This window comes from Cetorhinus maximus, chromosome 27 (genome assembly GCF_964194155.1).
Source record: "Cetorhinus maximus chromosome 27, sCetMax3.hap1.1, whole genome shotgun sequence".
In the NCBI taxonomy this organism is placed as follows: Eukaryota; Metazoa; Chordata; class Chondrichthyes; order Lamniformes; family Cetorhinidae; genus Cetorhinus; species Cetorhinus maximus.
The window spans coordinates 9,128,655-9,148,546 of record NC_135905.1 but is presented as its reverse complement, the minus strand read 5'-3'; the positions used below and the strand labels follow the sequence as shown (position 1 = coordinate 9,148,546).

Genomic DNA, 19,892 nt, shown 5'->3' with positions numbered 1-19,892 from the left:
AAGGGAGACGAAGATGCAACTTCAAATTTAAATGGGATTTGGTGAAGGGGGCGGGCGCTAGGACCTGCGGGAAATCCTGGCACAATGACCTACATTTTCCTCGGGTTACTGCAGGCCATTGACTTCACTTAGTTCAGGTACAGTCATGAGATATTAACTTGCCTGGAAGTGAAGAGCCTTATAAACATTTTTGGGGTGGGGGGGGGGACACAGAAGGGGAGCAACAGCCATATGTGAAATTGCTGCTGCCAAAGAGTGAAATTGCTGCAATTTTTGTTTTTTCCTTCCTTAAAGGTTTAAGCCACGAGTTAATAACAGCAAAACATGGATTGAAATTGAGTTCATTCCACCCCCCCCCCTCCTCCTCTATTTCTTGCACGCTGCAGGAATTGCGTTGCGCATACATTAGAAGTGTAATTGCATGTGTGAGAGAGTGTTGCAAGCATAACATGCCACCAATGTAGAGCCAATCAGGGCTGGGGTGTGGTGGTACCAAACCCAGTCGGACCAATGAATGCAATGCAGTTCTGTCTTCCGAAAAGTAATAGCCAGCTGCTTTATTGATCATCTGCTTTTTTTTTTCTCTCTCGCTGTTTCCACCCCCCCCACCACCACCACCACCCTCCCCCTTTTTCGGTTCATCAACACCAACCTCCAGCAAGCATTGCAGTTACTAAAGTGCTTGGAGGGAGAAAGCTTAAGAGATCTGCAGCTTTGTCCCTCTTTCCATCTCTCTCTCTGTGTGTGTGTTGTTGCAACATGACCAGCACCGAGCCTGCAACCTCGCCGGAGTTCGTGGATGAACGGCCGGTGGATGATTCCTTCGACACCACCTACAAGGAGAAGCAAGGAGCTAAGCCGCCCATGAAGTTGGTGTGGCGGAATATCATCCTGATGGGAGCTCTCCACTTCGCAGCCTTCTACTCTGTCTTTCTGGTGCCTTTCGCTAAACCTCTAACCTGGCTCTGGGGTAAGATCGCCTCTTCTCTCTCTCTCTCTTTCCCCCCCCCTCTCTGGTTCATAACCTGCATTTTTGTTTTGTTTTAAAAATGCAATTTGCATTTTCTTTTTTTTTTAAAAAAAATAAATGCAATTTATTACTAGATGCAACTGCAAGTTTCCCCCCCCCGCCCCAACTGTTTTCTTGAAATGAAATTTCGGAATGAACACAATTGCAAATTTTTTTTTCCAAGCCCCTTTTTTAAAATAAATGCATTTTTTTAAATGCCTTTGATAAAGAACAATGCAATGTTTATTTTAGAAAAGGGAAAAAAAAATATTACAGGCGTTTATTTTAAATCCCTTTTTTAAAATAAATGCAACTGCGTTTTTTTTTCCCCCCCCCAAAAACCCTGTGACTCGGATGATGCATCAACACTTTTTCTCTCTTTTATATATATATATACATGTATTTTTTTTTGTTTAAAAAAAGGAATGCAGAGATAAACCTTTGAATTGCTGGATCTAAATTCAGTGCAAAGTCTATTAAAATGAACCTGCTGTCCAAAAGACAGCTGGATTTGTTAAATTTGATCTGTGTGCAGATTCCTCAATGGCGCAGGCTTTTGATATTTTGCTGCGTATTTTGAGACATTCGCAATGTGCCTTTTGTTCTCTCGCTCTTAAAGGGATGCGAATGGGCTGCCTACCGCCTCGACAAAATGGTTGCATGTTTGGACGAGGCTTTAAACCGGCTGTGTTTGTGCTTTTCATTTTTTTCTTCTTGCAAAAAAAAATAAAGAAAAATAACTTGTGTTTTTATTTCCTGTTGTAGCCGCCCTTTGCTTCTTGCTCAGTGCCCTTGGGGTGACAGCTGGAGCTCATCGACTGTGGAGCCATCGATCCTACACAGCCACTACGCCGCTCAGGGTGTTTCTGGCCATTGCAAACTCAATGTCTTTCCAGGTAATAGACCGGGAATGAGGTTTACTTTGTGTTCCCCCCCCCCTCTCTCTCTTCTGGTTGCTACAATCTACAAGCTGATCTAAGAGTTGAGGAGGGGGCTTATTTAAACACCCCCCCACCCCCCCCAAAATAAAATTGAATGGGGGTTGGGAGGGGGTGTGGTGTGGGTAGGTGAAGCTGCATCACTCCCTCCAGTGGTTATTCCTGCAGCATAGCCTTAAGTGAAAGAACCCTGAACCCAGACTGGAGTGGAAGATTTTTATTTTTTTTTTTTACAGAGATGTTTCATTCTCGAGTTCCTGTGTCTGCTGCTACCCTCCCATCTGAAAATGAGGTGTTGCGGAAAAGAGGCATTTTGTCAAACTTTTCATCTTGCACTCATCAGGACAAATGGCAAGAATACCAAACGTCAGGGGAAGCCACAACTTTTATACTGCATGAGGATAAAGTATATACAGTATAAAGTTGCTGCTTCCCCAGACATTTGGTATTCTTGTGATTAGTCCTGATGAATGCAAGATGAAAAGCTTCAACAATGTTTTTTCTCAACAATATTCAAGTTCTGTGCTTAAAAATGTGTTAAATAATACATAACCACAATCAAACACATACATTCACTGGCTTGCTCCTAGAGGGAATTAGGCTCCCGTATTTCTGACACATGGCAGGCTTATATTCATTGTAAACATGTGTTTATATTTCGGTGGTTTCCACTCCATAGAGCCTTGATTTCTGAAACGTGCCACCTTGTTTTCAAATCCCTCCATGACCTCAGATCTCAGCACCCTCCGATCCTGGCCTCTTGCACATTCCCCCCCCCCCTCATTTTCTTTGCTCCATCACTGGTGATCAAGCCGTCTGCTGTCCAAGGCCCAAGGTTCTGGAATCCCCTTCCTTCCTTTTTAAAACCCCTCTCTTTCCCCAAGCTTTTGCTTTCACTTTTTTTTAAGTATCCTGCAACTCACTGTTGAACATTGCTTCTGTGCAGTGCCTTGAGATTTTTTGCTATCTTAAAGGTAAAACATGAATGCAAGCTGTTGCTTTGTTTTCCATTAATAATCCACCATGACCTTAAGGCACTTGGCTGGCTTGTGCTCCTTAGCAACAGTGCTGCCATTGGGGTAACCCCAAGTATGTTGATCTTTTGATTGGGCCCAGCATTTTTTGAGTGCCAATCACCATCTGATTGAAGTCTAGGCTGCGGGCCAAAAATGTTTTCAACTTTTCCAAAACTCTTCAGGTGATACTGTCCTGACATCTGTGTTATCAACAGGATACATATGACTGGTCCCCTCATTTCATGTCCGATGTCGCTATCTGGCACAATTTGTTTTATTGTGTAAGAGGGAAAAGGAAAATACAGCTATTGGAAATCTGAAACAGAACTGCCCTGGAGGGGGGTGAGTCAGGCACTCAGCTGATCAGTCAACATCTGTTGATAGAGGAGAGCACTTAACATTTTACGTGCAGAATGGCCTATATCTGAAACGCGAACTGGGCCTTTCCCAAGTTTTGGGTTCCCAATGATGGTACAGTATGTCCAGTAATATAACAGTTCCCCTGTAAATTGTACACAAGATAATGTACTGTCTGTGATACATGGACATGATGTACTATAACAGAACACTCTGCAGTAGCCTGATATCATGTATACCAACAGTCCCTCCATCTTGTACAGTACCCAGTATTGCATCCTGTATAATTAGATTGAGGCACTGGGACCTAGTAACACTGCATATGTGTGAAATAAACGTAAGCTGCAGTACTTTTGTATGGGGGAAAACCCTTATACAAATATTTTCAAATTTAATACATACGTTCTATTATGGGGGGGGTGGGAAACCCTTTGTATACAAATATATTGTTCAAATTTAATACATGGTGCAGTATTATATCTAATGACTGCATTATGTACGATGTCATATTTATTAAATGGAATCCATAGGGAGACTGGTACAGAGTGACATAGGTTAACGATGTAACAGTCTCCACTGTTCTCCAAACTCCTAACTGAATTGAGTCTGATAGTTTTGACTTAAATTAGTGGGTTTGAGCACGTGTCAGAAAACTAAATGAGCTGGTATGAAGTGGCCATTTGCTCAGGCAGGCTATAGCGATGGAACATAGAGCAATTCTTGTTCATGCAATAGGGATGCTTTCTTGAGGTTAAGGTTAAAGCACTGTCGAAACAGGCCTTCTGCCTGGTGTCCAACCCGTGGTTTACATGCCCTGGGATTGATCAGTGGGGTAGCGTAGAGTGAGCCCTATTCTGTCTAACCCATAATGTACCTCCAGATCTGTGCCCTGATATATTGTGCGCTCTGTATCATAGTGAAATCTCTGTGCCCATTAATCAACATAACACCTGAGGTCACTGATGTTAGCAGATCCACGTGTGCTGTTTCACAAGTTATTCCCCAGTGAGGCAAGAGCATTAAAAACACCCCTTTTTAAACCCCCAGGGCAACCAAAATAAGAAAAACATGTACTAATAGAGTTAATTTGCATGGACCTTGCAGGCTAGAATACCAGCACGTGAGAACTGTATATAACTCCTACATTTTGGGGCTGCCTGGAGCTAGAGTTTAACTGCCTCAGCTACACCTGACCCTGAAGTGCTTCAGCAAACTCTAGATGTCCCCTACTGCACCAGTATGTCACTCGGGCTGGCCTGCAGGTTTCTAGATTGGCGCACTATTTCTCATGTCAGTTTAAATGTGAGAGCGCTTGGGTCTTGACTGGAGGAAACCCGTTCCACATGTAAGGCTGAGTGTGAAGCCTCTTGTCCCAGCTGCCTTGGTTTAAGCTTTGAGGGGAGATGGTGGCATAGTGGTAATCCAGAGGTCCAGGCTGATGCTTCAGGGATATCGGTTCAGATCCCACCATGGCAGCTGGTGGAACTTAAATGCAATAAATTGAAGTTGGAATATAAAGCTAGTCTCTGTAGTGGTGACCACAAAACTATCATTGTCACAACCCATCTGGTTCACTAATGTCCTTTTTTTTTAGGGAAGGAAATCTGCTATCCTTACCTGGTCTGGCCTATATGTAAATCCATACATGTGGTAATGTGGTTGACTCTTAACTGCTGTCTGAAATGGCCTAGCAAGCCACTCAGTTCAAGGGCAATTAGGGATGGGTAACAAATGCCAGTGACACCCACATCCCATGAAAGAATAAATTTGGGGGGGGGGGGGGGGGGAAGCTCGACCCTCAGCACTGAAAGGGTTCTCTTTGAAATGAACTACAGCATTCAAGACGTAGATTTGAATGCTTGTACCACACAATGTGCCACATGTGGTCCCCTCTCCTACCAGTGGGGGAGAGTTGGGAAGAATGATGCACTGCAGGGGAGAATAATGGACAGGGCAGCAGGAATGATGAGTGGAATGTGACTGAGGGAGAGGAGACTGCCCCCAACCCTGAAGTTGCAATTACTGACACTTTGTAACTTTCCCTCCTTTTTTTTAAAAAAGAATCATATTTATGAATGGGCTCGGGACCATCGGGTGCATCACAAGTTCTCCGAAACGGATGCTGACCCTCACAACGCCACACGCGGCTTTTTCTTTTCACATGTCGGGTGGCTGATGGTCCGGAAGCATCCAGATGTGATCGAGAAGGGGAGCAAGCTGGACCTCAGTGACCTGAAGGCAGACCCTGTTGTCATGTTCCAAAAAAAGTGAGTACTTCTGCTGTTAGCACTTAAATCACCTCGGTGCCCAAGTACAAGCCCAGCCCAAATGGAGAGGCTGCAAGGGTCCTCTGTGAAATAGGTTTGGCCAAGTCTTGGCCCAGTTCCAAGTGAGCGTGAGCCTCTGGCAATCATACCTGAAGTAGGCAGTGTTCAAGTAAAGTTAATGTGGTAACCATCAACTCGGAACAAAGTGTCCCATTCTTGGTCATGGGAGGATTGAGTATCTGTTGAGTTTGACTAAGATAACTGGCCTGTGCTGAGTCACTTGACTCAGGGAAGTAGATTTAGCTCGATATGCTTGCATGAGGGAGAGTTGATCAGTGTTCAGTGACTGCTACTGGGAGGGAATGTGTGTAGCTGCTTCACAAATAACAGGAACTTGCCTTTGTGGTCACACAACCCTCCACTTTCAGTATCTAGATTCCCAGGTGAAGTGGGATGCTAGACTTAACCGGGACATCTTACAACAAAGGTGAGCTCCTTTTGAAAAAGAAAAAGCTTTCATTTATTTAGTGCCTTTCGCAATCTCAGGTCATCCCAATACATTTTGCAGCCAATGAAATGCTTCTGAAACGATGTCACCTTGATCATGTAGGAAGCGCCCGCAAACCACAATGAGATAACGGCTAAATTTTATCTTTTTTTACTTTTTGAGGGACAGGTGTTTACAAAGCAGTCACAGAGAAAGGGAGGGGTGGAGGAAGTGGAAACTGAGACTGCTTTATTACAAAGTATCCTGTCTTTGCTCTCAGCTTTTTGTCTACTCAGGTACTTTTTGAGTTCATTTTTGCTTTAGTCATGATTGACAATTGGAATGGGTTTTATACACTTAATCCCAGTGGCGATTAGAAGCAGTGTGCTGGCTGGATGCAGAGTAACGTTCTGGCTGCTGTGCCCCATCGAATGCCCTCAGTTCAGGTATAAGCTGGACTTTGTACATAGTAAAGCTTACTTGCTGTAACCCGATCGAGCATTCCCCAGTTGGGTATATAGAATTGAAATAAACACAAGAGTGAAGCTCTTTCTATGTTCTGCCTTTTGAAGGCTTTCAGGTTGGATTACAGCGCCCCTTCAATGAAGGGGCATTTACTGTGTTCCCCATTTACTGTACCCATCAACTACTCCCAACTAATGTTAGATGTATATTGGGGATTGAGTTAACTGCATGGTTTAAATTGTACCACACACCCAAACACACTCTGGTTTGATCTAGTATGAGTTAGATACAGAGCAAATTATCTTTCTATTCTCTTCCCTATTTTAAAGTCTGGCATAGCACGAATTGAATGCAGAGTATATCTCCCTCGGTGTGACTCCCATCGATAGGACAGATGTAAGAAGAGAAACACTGTCTGGTCTGCCCTGGCAATGTTATCTCCCTTCCTGGCTGAGAGAGGTCCTCCGATGTTAAATGGCTTTTCGTGACAGTGGTCTGTCTGGGTGAAATGACGAAAGTGAGCAGTTTATGTGGGGGAGTGCCCATTATGAAGTGCTCAGCCACTTAGAGGAAGGTGACTTTTGTCTCATCAGTTTGAGTTGGATTGAAACTCCAGTTGTAAATGTGGAAGAGGACTCTGCACCAACTGGTCGTCCGCAGAAAGGAATCTTTTTTTCTTTTGTTGCCCATGAAGATGGTATTGACCTCCCCAGGGCCAGTAGGTGATACCTCCTGCTTCAGAACTTGACACGCGCCATGATTGGTGCGCAGTATCTACACTCACTTGTGCTCTACTCCCGGAAGGTGCTATTAGCTGATTAAGACAAGTGGTTCAAAGCAGCACGTGACTGCATTCATTGCAGAGGTGCACCAAAGGCCTTGCCTGTTCACTGCTGGTGGTAGAGTTTGAAGAGGGGAAGGAGGGAAACCTTCTTAACCTCTGCCTGCTGGAAAATGAGTACAGTGGAGTTAAAATCGAGGTGGTCAAGTGGCTTAGCCTCCTTCCTTTCCTGCTCCATATTTCCCAGAAAGTTCTCCTGGGGTGGCCCAGGAACCGAGCTTGGGCCTCAGGAATTCATTATGCCTCTGAGGGGCAATAAGTCACAGGCCGTGATTTAGTACCATCACCATGCACCTTAGACCCTCCAATCAGTTAAACCCAGCGGGGCAAGAAGAAGAAGAAGGAGGAGGAGGCGGTGGCTGGGAAATGACTGGTTACAATTATTTATGTGGTGGGGTCAGGATAGCAGGGCTGTGTCTCCGGGTTTCATGATAAATGATGTGGGCTGCTGCTCCCGTGGTGTCACTGGCCTGGCCCATGTGCAGCTCCCTGGATGTATCTTGACTGGGCCCAGCCCTGGAAATGGAGCAGGCCTTTTGCCACAGGCCCTGGTTGGCCGTGGCGAGGCAGATATCCCAGCCAACTGGCGGCCCCCAGTACCTGCTGAGAGAAGGATGGTTAACTTGAGGGCTGGCCTTCCTTGTTGACTATTTTTTTTGGGCTCCTCCTTCTTGCCTGTCAGGTTTTCCCAAGTGAAGGGCCTTTGGTCATGGGACATGGATTCGCAAGGCTTCCCTTCAAGCCGAATATACAATATTCGGATTTGGATTTCAAGTTGCAGGCCAGATCCCAAAAACACCAATGTACTCTTTAGCTGTTAAGGGATAAAAATATTAACCAGGACACAGGAGAAGCCCCTGCTCTTCTGAAATAATGCCCAAGGAATATTTTACTTTGCCTGAGGTCAGATGGGGCCTTGTTTCTTCTGAAATCCAGCACCTCAAGACAGTGCCGCACTCCCTCAGTACTGGCCCTGGAGTGTCAAGTTGTGCTCAGGTTTCTGGAGTTGGGGTTGAACTCAGCACTGTCTGGTTCAGAGGTGACCCCTTGAGCCACAAGGACATGTGGCATGAGGTAAGAATAAGTGGTGGGGTGATAAGACATTAGTGAACCTGTTGTGTTTCTGGCACTGCTCAGTTGAGTTGGAAGAACAAATTCAACAGAAAATTATGAAGTTATGGGACAGGGTAAACCGAAGCAGACCTGTTGCCGGTAGGTGAGGAGTCGAGAACAGCGGGCAGGCAGAATTTCAAATCGACCTATTTGATTGGCACGCCAACCGCCATCTTAAACATTTACTCGCCTCCACCCCCGATGCACAGTAGCAGCAGTGTGTACCATCTACAAGATGCACTTCAGTTATTTGCCAAGTCTCCTCCGACAGCACCTTCCAAACCCATGACCACTACCACCTAGAAGGACAAGGGCAGCAAACACATGGGAACACCATCGCCTGCAGGTTCCCCTCCGAGCCACACACCATCCTGACCTGGAAATTTTTCACCGTTCCTCACTATCGCTGGGTCAAAATCCTGGAAATTTCTTCCTAACAGCACTGTGGCTGTACCTACACCACATGGACTGCAGCGGTTCAAGATGGCAGCTCACCACCACCTTCTCAAGGGCAACTAGGGATGGGCAACAAATTCTGGCCTATCCAGAGATGCTCACAAGAATGGGGGTGGGGGGGATACATGAGGTTGAGGCAGAAACATTTGAAACTAAATTGGGTAAGGAATTTGAAGGGATATAGAAACAATGTGGGTAAATGTGAAGGCTATTTGTCCACATAGGGGTGAATGCCAACATGGGCTGGTTGGGCCAAAAGGCCTGTTTCTGTTGTAAATTCTACAGGGGTCAAGTGTGACCGTGTGGCTAATAGGCAGAGGTCAACTTTGACCACAGATGTCTGGTGTTGGCCCACATTTATGGCACTGCCAACTGATGACTAGGATCTACTAATCTACTCTCTTTGTAACTGGTGCCCTTCCCTTGTTTTTCAGGTACTATAAGCGCTCTGTGTTGCTAATGTGCTTCATCATCCCCACGGTCGTCCCCTGGTATTTCTGGGATGAGTCGTTCTGGAACGCGTACTTCATTGCTGCCATCCTGCGATACACATTGGTGTTGAATGCCACCTGGTTGGTGAACAGTGCAGCCCACATGTTTGGGAACCGGCCCTATGACCGATGGATCAACCCCCGTGAGAATCGATTTGTCGCTTTTGGAGCAATAGGTGAGAGTCCTGGTTGATTTTTCCTTTCAAATCGTGGCATCGTGTTGACTTTTGCAATGCAATTTTATGATGTTCAGGCAGCTGTAGCTCAGTTGCTAGTGCTCTCGCCTCCTGAGTTGGATGGTTGTATGGCTTCAAGTCCAACTTGAGCGCGCTGTCTAGGCTAACACTCCGAAGCAATACTGAGGGCGTGCCATTCTGTCTGAGATGCCAACTTTTGGATGAGACGTTTAAACCGAGGGCTCCATCATCCGACTCAGGTGGACAAGGGGAGTTATGCATGGTGGTCCTTGCCAATACTTATCCCTCAAGCAATATCTCTCAAATAGATTATCTGGTTGGTATCACATTGCTGTTTGTGGGAGCTTGCTGAGGTCAAATTTGATGCCAAGTTTCCTGCATTACAACAGTGACTACGCTTCTTTGTTTTTTAAAAAAAAAGTACTTCATTGGTTGTAATTGGGATGTCTGGTGATTGTGAAAGGTGCTATATAAATGCAAGTCTTTTCTTTGATATCTCTGGTCCTTCAAGGCCTGTGTTTCTAGCTTTAACCCAAGTTTTTCCAATTCTTTGCCACTGAGGTTCAAGTTCCTTTTTAATTGGAGTGTTCTTTCTAGCCCACAACAGGACTTGCATTTACGTAGCACCTTTTTAATGAAGTAAAACGTCACAGGACTGATATCGGACAAAATGAACCACGTAGAGATATTAGGGGAGTGGCTGGAAGAGCTAGGGTTTTTAAGGAGCACCTCCAAAGGAGGAAGGGAGGGAGTTCCAGAACTTGGGGGCCCAGGCAGCTGAATGCGCAACGCTCGAGCAGAGAAAACAGGGGATGAGCGAGAAGCCAGAACGGAAGAGTGCAGAGATCTTGAGGCGTAGAGGTGGAAGAGCTGACAAGCGATAGGGAGGCCATGGAGGGATTTGAAAGCAAGAATGAGAATTTGAGAATCCGCGTTTGTGGACTGGGGAGCCAGCGTTGGTCGGCGAGCAGGACTTTTGTGCAAGTTGGGATGTGGGCAGCAACGTTTAGAATGAACTTGGGTTATCAGGTGGCGCAAGGCAGGGAAGCGGGCCAAGAAAGTGTTATAACAGTGAACAACTTCCACATTTGATTCTGGCAGGCTGACAGTGTTCAGATGATTTGACAGCGATAGGAAAGCAGCAAATTCTGCCCCTGCCCTTCTCTCACAGTGCAGCCAAGGCTAAAACTTTGGCGTTAATACAAAAGAAACAAAATGCCGCGGATGCTGAAAATCCTGATTTATAAGCATCGGAAACGCTCAGCCAGACTGGCAGCGTTTTGTGGAGAAGGAAACCGGGCCAATGTTTCAGAACTCTTTGACGAAAGATGGTCGACCTGAAACGTTAAACCTGTTTCTTTCTCCACAGGAGCAGCCAAGGGCTTCTGGAATTTTCTGGGGGGTTTTTTTTTTATTTCAGATTTTGGGGTATTGATGAAAGGTGTCTTGCCTGTGACTGTGTTCCAACGTCTGGCCTCAACTAGACCCTGGTGGGGTTGGAGAGGGGGAAAAAAAATGTGGATCGGCCATTTTGTTCTTTGGCCTCCTTCCCCAATTTGTGTTCTCCCTCTAATGCTGGCTTCTCCATCCATCTAAATGCCCTCGGGAAAGATCAAGTTAAATATTCTTAGTCCCCAAGGTAGCCCAGCAAACCTCTAGAATGTTCATCTCTTATTACATCTTAACTCTTTGACTTTTTGGCCTCTACTTGAATGAACCAATATTTCTCTGCCCTCCCTCCAATCCAGGAGCTGTTGCGCCCATGGCCAAGAACAAAATACAAGCCCTCTTTTTTTTTTCTCTCTGAGAAAATCAATTTAAATTAAAAGTTAGATTGATTGGATTTTCCTTTTTAATTGGGTAACCCGGTCTGTGGGATGTAGGTGCTCCTCCCCCTCAAGATGACAACGTTAGGAACATGGGGAAATAAAAGCAGGAGTAGGCCATTCAGCCCCTCGAGCCTGCTCTGCCATTCAACTGGATCATGGCTGATCTTGTACTTCAATGCCATTTTCCAGCGCTATCCCCATACCCCTTGATGCCTTTAATATTGAGAAATGTGTCAATCTCTGTTAGGAACATACTCAATGATTTGAGCTTCCACAGCCCTCTTGAGGTAGAGAATTCCAAATATTCACTACCCTTTGAGTGAAGAAATTCTTCCTCTTCTCAGTGCTAAAGGGCCCGCCCTTTTTTATTCTGAGATCATGTCCCCTGGGTGTAGGCCCCGCCACCCCCTGCAAAGCCAGGGGAATCATCCTTCCTGCAAATGCCCTGTTGAGCCCTGTGAGAATTTTGTGTACTTCAATGAGATTGCCTCTCATTCTTCTAAACTCTAGCGAATACAGGCCCAGTCTCTTCAATAGTTCCTCGCAGGACAACAAGACCATAAGATGTAGGAGCAGAAGTAAGCCGTTCAGCCTGCTCCTGTCATTCAATGAGATCATGGCTGACCTGATCATCCTCAGTGCCACTTTTCCTGCCAACTTGCACGTATATCGCACCCTTTAAATACTACACCCCAGGGGTGCTTCACAGGGGCGTAATTTGATACCGAGCCACATTGAGATATTGGGGCAGGTGATTCAAAGCTTGGCAAGGATGTTGGTTTTAACAATTCTAAGGCAGAGAGGTGGCGACTGTTGGAGGGAACTCCAGAGCCTGGACCTGAGGCAGCTGATGGCCATTGCTGCAGCAATTGAAGTTGGAGTGCACAAGAGGCCAGAATTGGAAGGTTGTAGGGCTGGATTCGCTTATCAAGTAAATGTTATTAAGTATCCAACGATGTAAACAGTAATTAATGGCCTCATTGGTAGGGAACATAATCCCTCGCAATTAATAGTCTAGTCCAAATATTTGAATTAGGAAATTATTAACCACGGGCCCATTGACCATGAGTTTGAAGTGACTGCACCTCAAGGTTAGGCCAGCCCTAAGCCATTTTCAGTTGTTTACTCTTCAATTAACTGAATCTTTTTTTTAAATGGGCCAGGCTTTTGAGTTCATTAATCAAGACACAACTGACAGGATTTTATAAGGGTTGGAAGAGGTGTTGGGGAGCTGTTGCCTGGATCTATGTAAAATAGAATTACCTAATGAGAGTACAAACACTAGTGCGTTGGTGTTGCCCTGGGCAATACAGACCTTCAGCGGCCAGCCCCTAGTCTGTATTGCGGTTCCTGATCGTGTCTGAGATGCTGGGGCCAATATTATTGACAAGGTTACTGGCAAAATACTTCCTCCAATTAGTTTTCTTTTTTTAAGTGTTAGTTCTCCACCAATGTTTGCATCAGGCTGAAATAATTTGATTGCTAAAGAGAGAGATGTGTTAACTCACTACTCTCACATCCCTTTGTTACTTAAGTCAGAGTTTGAGCAGGCTTGTTATAAAGCAGTGTTCATTAGCCATACAGTGCAGTTAGTTTAAGGATTAGTTGCTTATTATATTTTCAGTTAATACTTTTTATGGACCTTGCTTTTAACATTTCTAGTTTAGCTTTTTTAAACCGTGCAGTACCAAGAGAGCTTTCCAATGATGCGTTAAACTGAAGTCTACCCTCTTGGTGGACCTAAAAGATCCATTGGTGTTTTGAAGCAAAGCCCGAGAGTTCTCCCCAATGTCCTGGTCAATATTTCACTCCTCAGCCAATATCCCTGAAATGTATTATCTGGTTGTTATCACGTTGCAGCTTGTGGGGTCTGGTGTAAACTGGCAGCCATGATTCCTACATTACAACAATGATCATCATTCAAACAATGTAACTTTTTGACCATTACGCACTTTGGGACATCCTAAGATGGTGAAAGGTGCTATAGAAATGCAAGCCCTTTATAAGATCTTGTCTGTTATGTTTGGTGAATGAGCTTGGGGCCCGGCCCGAGAGCAGATTCAGCCAATGACTGAGTAAGCAAATTAAATGGCGCAGACTTGACCTAACCTTGGGGTCATGAAAGGTGCTATGTAAATGTAAGGCTCTTTTACTACAAATTACATTTATACAGGACCATTACACATGTTAAAACAAGGCATTTTTTAGGAGTGTTATCAAACAATTTGACACTGAGGACAGCGTGACCAAAAGCAGATCTTGAGAAGCATCTTGTAGGAGGAAAGAGAGAGAGACAGAGAATTTTAGAGGAGTGACTTCCAGAGCTTGGGGCCTAGGCAGCTGGAGGTCCAGCTAACAATGGTGGGACTGTGAAAAGTCGGGGGTGCCCAGCGGGCCAGAATTGGAGGAGCGCCAAGTGTTCGGAGGGCTGGAGGCGATTGGAGATTTGAGGCAAGACCGCGTAGGGATTTGTAATTGAGGATGAGAATTTAAAAATTTGTGGTGTTAATGGTCGGAGAGCCAGTGTAGGCCAGCAAGCTTGGGGTGATGGGTGAATGGGATTTGGTGATAATTAGCGGTGTATTAAGATGAGTTCAGGTCTATGAAGGGTACAAGATGGTTGGGGGGGGGGTTGACCAGGGGAGGGAATTTGGAGATGTTTTACGGTGTTCTGTTTAAAAATTTTAGTGTAAATCGTGTCATCTGTAAGTATCTTGACCACTTTCCCATCTTGCCCTTGCTGCAGGAGAAGGGTTCCACAACTACCACCACACATTCCCGTATGACTATTCGACCAGCGAGTACGGCTGGCGAGGGAACATCACCACCTGCTTCATCGACATGGTGTGTTGGCTCGGACTGGCCAGTAACTGTAAGAGGGTGTCCAAGGAAGTCATCCTGGCCCGCCGGAGGCGAACGGGTGACGGCAGCATCAGAAGTGGCTGAGCCCTGCCTGAGTGAGCAGACTGTCGAGTCACTGACGCACCCCTAATGCCAAAGACGCCACTGACTGGTCACGAAGGCAGTCTTGTCAACCGCTAAACTTTAATTTTTTTTTTAAGGTGGAATCTTTTTTTTTCGGATTAATAAGTCTCATCTGACCAGATAAACCGATGAAAGAGTTGAAAATAGTTGGAACGGCTTTTAATTTAATAACAATTGTGCTTCATTGTTGATGGTAGACACGGTTCATTCAGAATTTTGGAATAAACGTCTTGCTGAATGGTAATCTTTGGGGTGGGGTGGGGGGGGGGGCCACTTCGTGTAAACCTTCCCTTTTGTTTTGTTTTTTAACCAGAGCTGTTTTAGTACCAGTGTTAAGTGTTCTGAGTCCATTGTGGAGTAATCCTCCCCACCCCAAAGATGGCTTAACACCGGTAAAGATTCCACCTTAAAACAATTCCATCGTAACTCTCGCCTCAGCTACGTGCTAGAGACACACACACACACAAAAAAAAAACAGTCTAGGCAGAGGGAAGTGCTTTTGCAGATATTTGGCGCTTCATGCCATACCTGTCATGCAGAAATGATTTGATCGAGATGGTGGTGGGGGCGGGGGTGGGCCACTCAAATTCTGGCTATTCCCATGCAATCTTTTTCTTTTTGAAGGGAAGGGTTAATTGGCGGCTCACCGTGCACCCTGCTCATCTTGCGTTTCAATTGCAAGGTCGGGTATGACAGCCACACAGTATACTGTATGCCCATTGCCTTCCGTAAACTAATAAGCTGGTGGATTTTTTTTTTTTTAAGTTTTTGTCACAATAAACCGTGTGCTCTGGAATGGGAATCTGGTGCCTTTTTCCTCGGTGCGCGAGTGGTTTATTGACAACAACCAGGGTAGCCAATGTGCTCAACTCCTCCTGGGAAACCACAGCCTCAATCCATCCTAAGTGCTGACCAGTAACCTTCTATATTTCTTTCCACCTACAAAAAAAAAGCAGATGCCTAGTTGACTAATTTTTGTGCAGAATGATTTATATAATAGTTTCCTGCCCCACCCTCTGCCTTCTCCACCCCTCTTAAGCTCATTAATACCAGTAACAATTCTTAATATAACTGAAAATCAGAGACTGGCCTCCTTGTTAAAAGGGGGTGAGGGGGGAATTGACTGTTGGCACACATTGTGCCCCTTTAAACTCTTTAATATTGACTTGAGATGACATGAAAGTTCGCACCAAATGTTCGTGAGCACGTGAACATATCGGCACCAAACAAGATCCTTGTTTCCAATATTCCAATGGATCTGTCTAACGTTTCCACAGGGTTGCCTATGGAATTGGCATTTTAGATGGTCAGGACTGTACCCTATGAAGTTTGCATTTGAGAGACTCTTTCTTCTGAGATTTTTCAATCTTCTAATTCGTGTTTGGTGTAAGGTGGGATGCTGTTGTTGTATTGTGTGTCTAAATGTTCCTGTCGTGCTTCAGTAATCATGCTGCAAGTTAATAGTAATATAATTAAAACACTAAGAGAGAACTGTATCAAACTGTCGCCATTGAGACTGTCCCGAGTATCGAGAACTGATTCGGCTTGTTCAAAAGCCAATTTGTTGACGCTCTTATCCTGCTCCAGCAACAAAACTAAATGGGGTCACATTGACTCCTCATCAGGTCTTCTTGACTACAGCGCAGAGCTCCAACATACTAGGCCAACTTTCTGCCTGTAAAAACCTAGCAGCTTGGGGGCGGGGTTCCTTCAGCACTTGAGCTGCTCTCTAGTGACCCGACCAGTGTAGATCTAACCGCGAAGGGGCAATATTTGCTTGTTTTTTTTCCCCCCCGCCCCCCCCTCCCAAAAGGCCATGGATCTGAATGTGTGTCAACTCTCTGAAGCTTCAAACACTCAACTGCTCGGTTGGTTAAACTAAATCAAACTCCTCAAACAGGCCAGTCAGTCAGTCAAGGCCTAACTGAGCCAACTGACGTCAGCAGTTAATCTGGTACGTCTTTTTGTTCAGAGCTTTCTATATTTTGGGAGGCATGACATTTTGCCCCCTTAGCTTTCCCCCCCCGCCCAAACCCCTTGCCATGTAACCTCTGCAACAAGCCTTGGTTCAAGTTCAGATTGCTTCAGCCTCAACTGACCATAGCATGTGGGTCAGGGGTTAATGTTGTGGGCCCACCTGACTTGTGAAACCAGCCAGCTGTATTTAGTAACAACCGGAACACTTTTGTCACCTGCATGCCTTAATTGACATCGGACTCTGAATTTAATTAGGGGAGGGGTAGCGATTAAAGGGTCCCAGATGATTACTCACCAGTTGCCAACATTGCTGAGATGTGCCACCCTTGTCCTGTCACCAGTTCTACTTCATTTAAAGAAACATTTCCCCTTTTCTCACCCCCCCCCCCCCAATTCTCTCTGCTCCCCACCTCCACCTCAAAGCGACTCACGTTGGAGTAAGGTCAGCAGATGCCCCTCTGCTGCCTCTGGCCATTGTCCTAGCCAAGGTGGTTGAGTCGGGCAGGCTGTTCAACCATGAGGTGGAATCCCAGCCAGGCCTGACCCCTACTCTTGCTTGATGGACTCACTTAACCCAGAGCTTGATTGCCTGCATGCACCCCCCGCCCAGGTTGTCCAGCTGAGATCATCTTGACTCCAAACAGAATTATCTCCCCTTTTTATAGAAGTCTGTATCTGTAATCTTAGAAACATGCTGTTCACCAACATTGCGGTCTGAAACTTGCTATGAGCTGTTAGTGTACAGATCCTTATTGCAGCTGTACTATTGTCCCTTATCGCCTATTTTAACAGGCATTGGCCCATTTCAAATAAAGATTTAACTTCTTTCTCTTTCTCTTATTTTTTCTTCCCCCCCCTCCCCGCCCCTGCTCCAAACGTCCAGGTCTGTAGGTATGACTGAGTGCTGAGAACAGGAGTGTGTAGCTAGTTCTGATAAGCTATGGTCTGCCTGAGCATTGTGCAAGGGACTGGGAGTGACGGCCACATGCAGTGAACAGTGCTCAATCTCTAGTGCACCATAGAACGGGGTCTGAATATGACTGTCCTCTTAAACGTTTTGGCAAAGCAAAAACTTGGATTGTTTCTCTCTGGATCCGATCCCCTCGAGCTGCTCTTGGCAGGCCGTCTTGGCTTTGTACACTGCGCCGTGAGCCTTTTTGCTCTCGCGTAAAACCTGAGCAGGCTTGTAAATCAAAAAAGGAGGCAGCGTACCTGATGGACTTGCTGCAGTAAATTCCGAATGATGCAGATGCAGTATTTTGCAGTGCACGTCCTGAAACAGCGAGTGCTGTGCCTTGGAGCAGTGTCACGTAGAAAAGCAGCAGGAGTAATTATACCAAATCTTGTCACCAGGCCATCTATTTCACTTTCAGATGTTGGTGACTCCTTACAGATGTGCTTTTCTATTTTAATACAGGGTATAACCCTTGTTTAAAATGCCATAGGAAGGAGTGAGTGTTCCCACTCGAGTCGTCTTAACTATTCTATTGATATCTCCAAATACTTTAGTATGTGACCTGGACAGCAGGCGTTCCTGGAGTTTCAAACACTTCATTTTATGCCAAGCATCAGCTCCAACAAGAAGCTTAGGATATTTTAAGGAATGTACACTTACCAGCAATTTAATGATACTTCAAACAAAAGGAAGTGCTACAAATCTTGTCGACTAGCCCCAAGGAAAGATTCACCATTTTGAAAAGTGTTTCCATATCTAGGATGCAGCTGCTGGAGCATACCTTGCCTAATCGGTGGCAATGGGAATGTGCCAGGGCAGGAACTGCATCACCAGCCCTCCTGGGTGAGGCAGTAGAGTGAATCACGGTGTAAGCTTTGTGGGTTTAGTGGAGAACTAGTGAAGGGGCTTTGGAAAGTCTGGCAGTTTCCCTCAAGGAAGCAGTTGGTGCCAGTGGCACTCGGACCAATTCCCAAGAGGCGAAAGAATGGCCAGTCCTGTCCTTTGGACCAGTCAGTAACATATGAGGGGGTGGTGGGTACTAGTCCTACTGGTGGCATTCATATCAGCTGGTGCCCATGACTGAATATTCAGATGCTCCCATCACAGGGGCAGCAATGTGTGCTCACTTCCCTCTCCTAGCACCTCCAGCTTAGTTTTTCAAACTGACACCTCCTCCTGTTATTTTAATAACTTCACTCCTGTTTCTTGCTGAGGATCTGGAGAACTTCTGAGCAGGTCAACGAGCTGGAATTTGCCTTTGATTTTGCATGGAATTTACACCTGGGAAACAGGCCATTTTGTCTATATCAGTGTTTTATGTGCCATGTGAGCCTCCTCTCACCCTATGTTTCACCCTATCAACATATCCTTCTATTCCTTTCTCCCCCTCATACCTTAAATGCATAAAGTTAGCCTTCTCTTTGTCCTTTCTCTCAGACTGGGTTCAACCCATTTACAATGGTACAGTAATGCCCAGACTGTGACTTTTGCTGGCCACTGGCCCATCCTGTTATAGGGATGAAATTTTGGAGTAATTTAGAAATAATGTGTTTGGTAGCTCCTGACCTACTCATCAATGTTGCACCTCACCTAGAGAAATGGAAGAAGCTGAGGCATATTTTACTTATAGGCAAAACATTTTTTTTATGATTCTTTATTCTTTCAGGGATGTGGGTGTCACAGGCTAGGCCAACATTTATTGCCCATCCCTAATTACCCTTGAGAAGGTGGTGGCGAGCTGCCTTTTTGAACTGCTGCAATCCCATGTGGCGTAGGTATACCCACAGCGCTGTTAGGGAGGGGGTTCCAGGATTTTGACCCAGTGACAGTGAAGGAATAATAGTTCCAAGTCAGGATGGTGTGACTTGGGGAGATCTTGTAGGTGGTGGTGTTCCCATATGTCCACTACTCTTGTCCTTCTAGATAGTAGTCGTGGGTTTGGAAGGTGCTGTCGAAGGGGCCTTGGTGAGTTGCTGCAGTGCATCTTGTATATGATACACGCTGCTGCTGTGTTTGGTGTTGGAGGGAGTGAATGTTGGCACGCCATCAATCAAGCAGACTGCTTTGTCCTGGATGGTGTCAAATCTCTCCAGTGTCGATGAAGCTGCACTCATCTAGGCAAGTGGAGAGTATTCCATCACACTCCTGACTTCTGCCTTGTCTATGGTGGACAGGCTTTGGGGAGTCAGGAGCAATGCACAACTTGACTGGATGGGATACTGATGGAGCTTTGGATATTTTGAGCATATTTCCCCCCTCATTCCAATCCAATGGTTTACCTCTGACTTTCAACATGACATACTGGACTATAACCATTCCGAGACTGGGGAATAGGGGAGATAGATTTGTATCAATCCAAAGATTCTGATTAATTGAACCCAACCTGTCGTCCTCCCTCATCCACACCTTCCCTAAGATTTCTTGGAACTGGACAAGGTCTACAGAATCACTCACTCACTCAGTGCAGTCGTCAGGAAGCCCTGAGGTGAAACAGCTGCAAATGTGACCT

At 45.5% G+C, this 19,892-nt stretch overlaps 1 protein-coding gene across 1 annotated transcript; it reads left to right on the top strand.

The window, feature by feature from the left end:
- Nucleotides 1–631: 631 nt before the first annotated feature.
- LOC144668547 (acyl-CoA desaturase-like) lies at nucleotides 632–14,909 on the top strand. The gene is made up of 5 exons (XM_078530684.1): nucleotides 632–970; nucleotides 1,775–1,905; nucleotides 5,382–5,587; nucleotides 9,384–9,616; nucleotides 14,213–14,909. Exons 1-5 carry the CDS (start codon nucleotides 760–762, stop codon nucleotides 14,410–14,412), a joined length of 981 nt encoding a protein of 326 aa, XP_078386810.1. The 5' UTR covers nucleotides 632–759; the 3' UTR covers nucleotides 14,413–14,909.
- Nucleotides 14,910–19,892: the final 4,983 nt, after the last annotated feature.

What these genes read in the sequence shown, in the direction of transcription:
- LOC144668547 (XM_078530684.1), top strand. Translation starts at nt 760, where the DNA reads ATGACCAGCACCGAGCCTGCAACCTCGCCGGAGTTCGTGGATGAACGG. An exon ending in GTTGTCATGTTCCAAAAAAA is followed by an intron (nt 5,588 to 9,383) that starts GTGAGTACTTCT and finishes CTTGTTTTTCAG; the next exon opens with GTACTATAAGCGCTCTGTGT. An exon ending in TGTCGCTTTTGGAGCAATAG is followed by an intron (nt 9,617 to 14,212) that starts GTGAGAGTCCTG and finishes CCCTTGCTGCAG; the next exon opens with GAGAAGGGTTCCACAACTAC.